General features: G+C 40.2%; 1 protein-coding gene across 1 annotated transcript in view; it reads right to left on the bottom strand.

The window, feature by feature from the left end:
• RPS6KA5 (ribosomal protein S6 kinase, 90kDa, polypeptide 5) overlaps positions 1 to 9,251 on the bottom strand; it is a 241,437-nt gene that overhangs the window by 86,797 nt on the left and 145,389 nt on the right. The window contains exon 4 of the mRNA XM_006879119.1: positions 2,103 to 2,218. Coding sequence (XP_006879181.1) covers positions 2,103 to 2,218 — 116 coding nt within the window. The remainder of the gene's footprint in view (positions 1 to 2,102; positions 2,219 to 9,251) is intronic.

Below are 9,251 nucleotides of genomic sequence, written 5' to 3'. Positions count from 1 at the left end.
TTTTTCCCATCAGATAGTTTTATAAGAAAAAGGAAGGAAAACATCTAGATGTCTCCTTGAAGAGACAGCTGACCTGGAAGTAAGAGCCTCCAGGAACCAGTGGTGCTTTTCTTTTGAACTTCCTCTTGGGAAAGATTTCCAAGAATAAATCATTTACCAACTACTTCCAACTAAGCAGGTACCCTGCTGGCACAGTGGTTAAAAGAGTGTGACTACTAACCAAAAGGTCAATGGTTCAAAACCAACTGCTCTGTAGAAGAGAGATGGGACAGTCTGATTCCATAGAGATTTTCAGTCCTGGAAGCCCTGTAGGGCAGTCTCTGACCTAGATGGTCCTGACTCAGTGGTCGTAGATGGGTGCCAATGAAATGAAGTTATTCTCTTCCTGTGAAAACTACAGTCAGTAGAGCGATCAAGATCAGTGTTGTTGGGTTTGTGTCATATTTCTTTATACGGATCATGTTAGAGTAATAAGATTAAGAGAATCTTCGTTGAGTTATAATTAGCGATATTACTTATGCTCTCTATTAATTACTTTTTTAATCCAGCTTTTACTGTTTTCTGCTTCTACAGTTTTAATTACACTGTTGTGATAAAGATGAATGTCCATGGATTTTCCTTTAATAAACAGAGTTAAAGCTTTCATACACATTTAAGAACTGCATCAGAAAGCTTACTCTCTGGGGCCTTATGTTTTATTTTTACCCTGGTATTTATGATGCCTTCATGATCATTTTACATTACTAAAAATGACATTCAATATTTTTTTTTAGAAAACTCAATGGTCTTTTTTTTTAGCTGGTTATTGAGTCTAACCTGTTTCACATACAAGGAAATGTATATATCTCACAGAAATAATATGTGAAACAAGCTCTATTAAAGCTTTTCACCACAGCAGAACTGCTGTTGCCCTGAGTGTGGACGAGCCTTGTCCCCTTCCAGCTCGACTCCCGGCTTGGTTGTTCTCAGCTCGTTTTTCTCTCCATGCACTGCAGCCCCTCCGCCTCCTACGTGTCCAGGCCCCATCCCGTTCTCAGGAGAGCCTCCCTTATCTCGATCCACCTTTCTTTTCTCAAATCTCCTCACTGCTGTTCTCACCCACTGCCTCCACCTTGCTCTCCTCTCCCTGCCTCTTTATAAAGCTCATCCTACTCGCCTTATCCCCCTGCCTTTCACAACCAGCACCTTACTCTCCCTTTATCATAGTGGGGTAGAACCTAAACACATGGAAGAAGGACTCTGTATGTCCCTGTCCTGTCCTAACACGGGGATCTGAGGCGGCCCGTCACCTGCCTCACACGCCTTTGACACAAATGCTGGCTATGTCATGGCTATTTGCTTTCATAAAAATGGCTGGTTTTTAAATAAACAAATGAGTAAAAGTTTCTCAGATCAAGATGAATGGTATGTGGGTATATAAGGGAAAGCTTGAGATGATTTTAGAAAAGCCAAAACTGTTTCATGGCCACGTACTTAAGTACCTATGAGCTGTGTCATGTTACGTGGGGGCAATGGAGGAGAAGGGAGGGTATGGGGGCAGGTGTGTGAAAAGAAAGTCTGAGTAGGAGAATGAGGTAGGTGTGTAATATGGGCAAGTGGATAATGTTGGCAGGTGGGCAGGTGGGCAAGGTAGGTAGGTAGGTGGGTATGGTGAGCTGATGGGTAACACAGGCAGGTGGGTAACACACGCAGGAGGGTCTTTCAAATTACCCTTGTTTCCCAGTCTAATCAGGAAATGGACCCTGGAGAAGCGCAGGCAAAGTCTGCAGTGAAATGTATCAGAATAAAGATATCTAAATGACTTCATTTGAAAGGTTATTTTAAGGATGTTAGGCTTTTGTCCTACTGTTATTTCATAATTCAGCATTAAGAATTTTTCAGGATATATTTACAAAACCAAATACTGCCCAGATTTATCACAATAGGAAAGGAAATGTAAAAGAGAGACATAGAAAATCTGACAACGTGTAACGTTCTCCACAGGTGCCTTTTCCACTCACCACCAACACAACGGCCTGGGAGAACCGGGCTCTTCTGTCCCCCACACCTCTCGCTAGCACTCTTTTCCCCCTGAGAACTCCCAGCTCTCCGCCACCGCTTACCTTGTGGAGGTGTTCCAGGGCCAGCACGATCTCTCCGCCATAGATCTGCACGTCCTGCTCTCGGAAACGCTCTCTTTGAGAAAGATGAGTAAAAAGTTCGCCACCATTTATATAATCTAAAAATGAAATACAGTTTTTCTTTCTTTGACTTATATTCATACAACTAAAGGAAGCATTTGTTCTTAATCATTAACCGCACATTGATATTAACATGCTGGTTTGTGGGAGAATAATCCATAGTTTACGGAATTCAGTTCCACAGAGAATGTGTTACCAGAGTTTAGGTTCCTAAAGCCCAGATTAAACTACAATGAAATTACGTCATAATAGCAGTACCTGTTTATGCAAATATCACATAAATTCTGTATATGTTTAAATATGTTTCCCCAAATCCAGCATATCAGCAAACTGTCCCCAATGCACAATAAACATGAAGAACCAGAACATCAGCGATTATAAAATCAGAACAAAAACAACCATGACAAACAAGAGCAAAACAGCCCCCCTTTCCTTGGTGACAGCTGCCGTCAGTATTGAGAAGATAATTTTTCTTACAATTATTTTTTGTTAACATGAAAGCATCTCTAAGGCAATTTCCCTGTTTTCCAGAGTAGTCTGTGCATACTACCAAAAATGTGTGTGTGTGCATCGAGTTGGAACCGACAGACCCACAGCTGACCCTCCGGTGGGTTTTCAAAGGCAGCTAATCGCATGGGAAGAGATTGCCCATCCTTCTCCTGAGGAGCAGCTGGTGGATTCGAACCACATGCATCTGGGATTACAGCGCAGCTTCCTGCCACTAGGCCACCAGAGCGCCCTACCACAAATGCATTTTAGGCCTACTTAGGAGCCCTTTATGGCTCCATATGCAGCTTAAAGGCAGCCCCCCTGTCTCGGCATAGAAGCACTTAGAACCAGGTGGTTCCCAGTTCCCCCTCAAACATGCCCACTTTACCCCAGGGGGAGCGATGACATAGGAGACAAAAAGATTAGAATAAAAAAGAAGTAAAGGGCCTGTGTAATTAAAAGAGCACAGTTATGCTGATAAATATGGCTCTAGTGAGATACTGATTGATAAATGAATTAACCGAATGCTCCTGATTTTATGTAGCAGCTATACAAATTAATATTGTAAAGTGGTAATCTTAAAAAGTATTGCATAATGGAGTGGAATTGGGAGGAGGGACTGTATATAACAATGAAAGAATTTTACTTTTCAAAGAGAAAAGCGAACTGAGGGGGAGGTCAGGCAGGGAGAAAAGTGCAACAATGAATGAATGGAAATTCAATGTCTCTGTAAACTTTCACTAAAATTAATAAAAAATGTTTTTAAAACTACATATTAGTATTAGTAATCTTAAGAACCTCCATCAGAAATGAATCCTTGCTACATTAAGACACAAAAATCTTTTTGTGTGTAAGAAACAATTTCCTTTTACAAAGCAGTTACATAAATGTCATTTTCAGTTCTTATCTTGACAAATTTGAAAAAGCGTGTATCCCAAGTTTAATACCTTGACAGGTTGATCACAATGTGACACAAGAACAAAGCAAAATTTCCAAAATAATAATAAAAAAATTGCTTTTCTCTTGTCTGTGTAACTTTACAATCCAAAAAGCTGATGCCATAGCAGGAAAGAGCACAGAGGGGACTGTTTTGCCGTGGATTTTACTGGGATAAGCAGATAAAGAAAGGCATTTCTCCTCTAATGTGTCTGCATTTTGCCAGAGTTTTAATTATATCTGAATACAAAGCTAATTATTAAAAAGGTGTAAAAGAACACAGCATTCCTGCAAACTAACAATGAATTATTTTGCTACTTTCAAGTAGTTATTTGCTTAAACCTAATACTGGTGCTCTGCAGAAATGATGTGTAGACTCTGCTCTGACACGGGAATGGCCACCCACCAATCTCTGGCAATCCCTTACAGAGCCCTGAATATCCACCTCCTGGATCCTCTCCTCTGGCCACTCCAGAAGAACTGACCACCTCTCTTATGTCACAAACGTACTCAGGAAAGAATTCTCCTCTGGTAGTTATTTGGTCGTAATGCAAACGTTCACCTGCTTACTTATTTTCTTTGCTAAACATGGGTTTCTGAAGTCCGATAGACTCAAGGTCTTCATCTCCGTGTATTTAACACAGGGCCTGCACACCCAGAAAGCACTCACCAGATCCTTATTAGATTAATTAATAAGTGAGGCTCACGTGTCAGTTGTTGCTGCTGTTGCTGGGTACCAATGAGCTGACTCTTGGTGGCCCTGAACATCAGATCTGAACCATGTCCTGTCCAGGGCCATTCTCACGAGACACGGTCCAAGTCCATTGTTGGAGTCACTGTGTCAGTCCACCTGGTTGAGGGTCTTCTCCCCTTTCCCAACACAAAGTCTTGTTCTAAGGACCAGCCCCTCTCCACAACATGTCCAAGGTATAAGATACAGTGTTTCACGATCTTTGCCTCTTAGCAACACCTTGGCTGCATTTCCTCCAAGACTGGGTGTTCTGGCAGTCTCTGAGATAGTCAATACTCTTTGACACTTCAAGTCAAAGGCACTGATTCTTCAGTTTTCTCTGGTAACCATGTGATTAGAAACTCTTTATAGCGGGTTAAATGTAAAATAAGGTTCTGGAAAGTCACTCTTAAACTTAATAGGAAAATCCATCTTTAAAAAAAATCCCACTATGCTTATTATGACTCTGAGGCAACTTGATTCAATTAGTAGAACCTGGGCTCCTAAACCAACAGCCTGGAACTAAGCACTGGTTTCACTGCAATCCTGCCTCAGAAAATTAAGTCTTTCTGAAATGTCAGTTGTTTATAAAATGGGAATTACAACTATTTAAGAACTGTTGTGGCCTGTGACCAAGAAAGGGATATTTTCTATTCCAGGAGAGACTGAGAAAAATCTACCAGCCTAAGGAGACAAACTTAATACAACATCAAGAAGCCTGCTTCTTATTTTTGGAACAGCTTGACCAGTGAGTCCAAAGAGAAGTGACATTACAGTCATAAAATAAACATTTCATTGTAGGAATATGACTATTTAGGTGAACAGTGAACTGCATCCAACAGTCAAGGCTATACTAGTAGTAAAACATACCAAGACGGCAGAGCAGCTTTAATAAAATACAGGGAGGGCCATCACTGGGAAAGTGCTACAAACAATGGCAGGCCCAGGAGAGCGTGATCTTGGTCTTCAAATTCTAGCTCTTCTGATGGGTGTGTAGTGGCCTCTCCTTTTGGTTTTAATTTGTATATTTTTGTTACCAATGCTATTTGAACCTGCTTTCATAGGCTTTTCTAGGATTTCTACATATTCTTCTGTCTATTAACAGATTTCCGCCCCTCATTTTTATATGCTATTATTCACATACCCTGTAATTAATCCCATCTAAAGAATGCAATTCAAGGTTTTTAATATATTTACAATATTGTACATTTACTGTCCCAATACATTTTAAAACATGTTTATCAATTATATTGTTGTTATGTGCTGTTGAGTCAGAACTGACTCGGAGCTGACCCTCCAGCAGGTTTTCAGAGGCTGTAAACTGTCCTGGGAGGAGATCACACTGTATCTTTTGTTGTTGCTTATGCTTTTGGTATTGCTGTTGTTGAGTACCATCGACTGGAATTAACTCCTCGCTGATCCTGCAGTGGGTTTTCAGAGGCAGTTAATGGCACGGGAGGAGAATTCCCATCCTCCTCTCGCAAAGCAACCGGCAGATTCGAACCGCTAGGCCACCAGAGCTCCCCAGGCTTTTGGTGTAGTGCCTAGGAGACCACTGATGAATTCAAAGCTGTAAACGGTCACTCCTGTGTTTCCTTCTAACTGTTTTATACTATTAGCTTTAATTTTGGACCAAAACAGAATACCTGAATAGGCTCATTATAAAAGAAGAAATTGAACAGGTCATAAAACAACTTCCAAACAAAAAACCACTGGACTAGTTAGTTTTACTAGTGATCTTTATCAAACATTCAGAGAAGAACTCTCACCAGTTCTACAAAAAGTATTTCAGAAATCAGAAAAAGATGGAATATTCTCAGATTCATTCTATGAAGCAAGTATGTTCTTGATACCAAAGTAAGTTAAAGATACCACCGAAATAGAAAATTATAGGCTAATATCTCTCATGGACATAGATGCAAAAACCCTCAATAAAATTCTGACCAATAGAATCCAACAGTACATAAAAAAAAATTAGCATGACTAAATAGGATTCATAACAGGTATGCAAGGATGAAAGACAATGTAATTTATCACATTACCCATGATTTTATCAATTGATGCAGAAAAGGCCTTTAACAAAATCCAACACCCTTTCCTGATTAAAACACTCAACAAAATAGGAATAAAAGGGAATTTCCTCAACATACTAAAAGCGTAAACACAAAACCAAGAGCCAACATCATTCTCAATGGAGAGAAAGCAAAGGCACTCCCTCTGAAAAGAGGAACTAGGCAAAGATGTCCATTATCACTTCTCCTATTCAATACTGTATTAGAAGTCTTAGCAATAGCTATAAGACAAGAGAAAGAAATAAGAGGTATCCAAATTGGCAAAGAGGAGGTAAAATTATCTCTATGTGCAGATGGTATGATAATACACTTAGAAAACCCTAAAGACTCAGTGAGAAAACTACTGGACATACTCAGTCAACCAATCCAGCAAAGTAGCAGGATGCAAGATCAACATATAGACATTAGTTGGATTTTTCTACAGTGACAAAGAGAATACAGAAATGGAGCTAAGAAAACAATAACCATAAAAATAGCTAGTCACAAGATTAAATTTGTGGAAACAAATATAACTAGAGACACAAAATAACTATTCAAAGAAAATTACAAAACATTACTATAAGAATCAAAGAGAGACCTGGAGAAACAGAAGAATATTATCATGTTCATTCATGTTCATGGATAGAAAAAACTCAATATTGTGGAGATGACAATTCTACCAAAGGCAATTTTCAAGTTCAATGCAATCCCAATATATACACCAATTCCATTCTTCAGTGAGATGGAAAAGGCCATGGAGTTGAGGAGGATTCCTAGCGACCCAACAGCCAGCCTGAACCTGCCCTATCGTCTGCCATCCTCATCACCTCTGACACACTAGAGCCCACTGATGAGTCATCATTTCATCTCGCCAAGGGTCTTCTCTTCATGGACCCTCCATCTTTCCAAGCACCATGTCCCTTTCCAAGGAATAGCCTCATCTAGCTAGTAATAGTTGCAGAGACTGTTGATGTGAAACCAAACCATCCCTGAAACCTCCAGAGGTTTTCAGAGGCAATTACTCACACGGCAGGAGATTGCCCATCCTTCACCAGGTTAAATGTCCAAAGTAAATTCTTTCCAGGATTTCTCCTCTCACATTTTGCTGTGACTTGGTTAGTCCAAAAATTCTGAATCATCAGCCCTGTAAAACAGTCATTTCTGAACTCTATCTTGAGTTCTTTATTAGAATAGTCTTTGAAAGAAACATTTTTATGTTGTTGTTAGGTGCTGTCGAGTCGAGTAGGACTCCTAGAAACCCTCTGAAAAACAGATCTGAACCCTGTCCTATCCTGCACCATCTTCACACTTCCTGACACATCAGAGCCCACTGTGGCAGTCACTGTGTAAATACACCTGGTCGAGGGTCTTCCTCTCCTTCGCCGACCTTTCATCCTTCCAAGCATCATGTCTCTCTTCAAGGAACAGTCCCTTAGAGCAACACGCCTGATGTATGTGAGGCAAAGTTTCGTCCTCACCATTCTATCTTCCAAAGAGCATTCTGACTGCACCTTCTCCAATACATATTTGTTTGTTACTTTGGTCGTCCGTGGGTTGTTCAGTGCTCTTCTCCAGCATCACAGCTCAAAGGCGTCAAATCTTCTTCTGTCACCCTTATTCACTGTCCAGCTCTCAGATGCAAAGCAAGTAATCAGAAAGACTAAGGCCTGAATCAGACGCACTTTAGGCCTTAGAGTGACATCATTACTCCTCAATAATTTGGATTGGTCCCTAACTGCAGCCTTGCTCAGTACAATGTGCCTCTTTATTTCTTGACTGTTAGTACCAAGGGTGTTAATTTGTGGATCCAAAAAGAAACATTTTTTTAAGAAAGATAAACTAATGCAGGTGATAAGAACACAGGTCCTTGGCATTGAAAGAACTAAGTCTCTAAATCCTGGCTCCACCACCATTTACTAACTATAAATCTGAGTAAGCTGTTTACTATCTACGGCTAAGTCTATATTTACTAATGAGAATATATCCTCTAGGGTTTTCCATGCAGTCAACAGACACTGGAACCTACCCACTGTCCACAGAGCATTGAACAAAGCCTCCATTCCAGCGAAGCTGACATTTCAGTGGAAGGGCAGAAACATAAAGAAATTAGACCTTGCTTGTATGCTGAAGGTAATAGTTACTATGGGGAAATATGGGGAAGGAAAAAGGGGTACCAAGAGTAGAAATGGGTATTTTGTTTTAAGAAGGGTGATCCCCATGTTTATTGCTGTACCGTTCACAATGACAAAGAGATGGAAACAGCCCAAATGCTCCTTAACAAACTAAAGAACAGAAAAACTATGATACATTCACACAACTGAATACTACACAGCACTGAGAAATAATAAACTCACAAAACATTACACAACATGGGTGACTCTGGAGGACATTATGCTGAGTGAAATGTCTCAGTCACAAATGGACAAATACTATCTAACACCACTGCTATAAAGCATAACTGACAAGGGGGGTTGGGAAAAGAATAGGAAAAGAGTGACAGATAATGAACACTGTATTAGAACAGATGAAGGAAAGAACTGTTTACTAGGGAGATATGATTAGGCATTATAGGTACAAGAATAGCCCAGAATAAGAGGTACATTGCAAAGAGGACTGGGGGAGAGGGGTCGGGGGGGGGGGGAACTGGGCAACAACAAATATATTTTTTAAAAAGAAATTAACTGGGGAGGGTAAGGGAAGGTGAGGGAGAAAATGTGCTACAATGAATGAATGAAAATCTAAGGTTTCTGTAATCTTTCATTAAAAACACAATTAATATATTTTAAGGCATTATTTTTATCATAGGAGTATGCAATGAGGGTTGCAGAGTAGATTATATTTGGGGGTAGGGGGTGGGGTTTGGGG

This window comes from Elephantulus edwardii, unplaced genomic scaffold, assembly GCF_000299155.1.
Source record: "Elephantulus edwardii isolate Elephantulus edwardi_28Jun2011 unplaced genomic scaffold, EleEdw1.0 scaffold00002, whole genome shotgun sequence".
NCBI classification, from domain to species: domain Eukaryota; kingdom Metazoa; phylum Chordata; class Mammalia; order Macroscelidea; family Macroscelididae; genus Elephantulus; species Elephantulus edwardii.
This window is presented reverse-complemented; position numbering and strand designations above follow the sequence as displayed.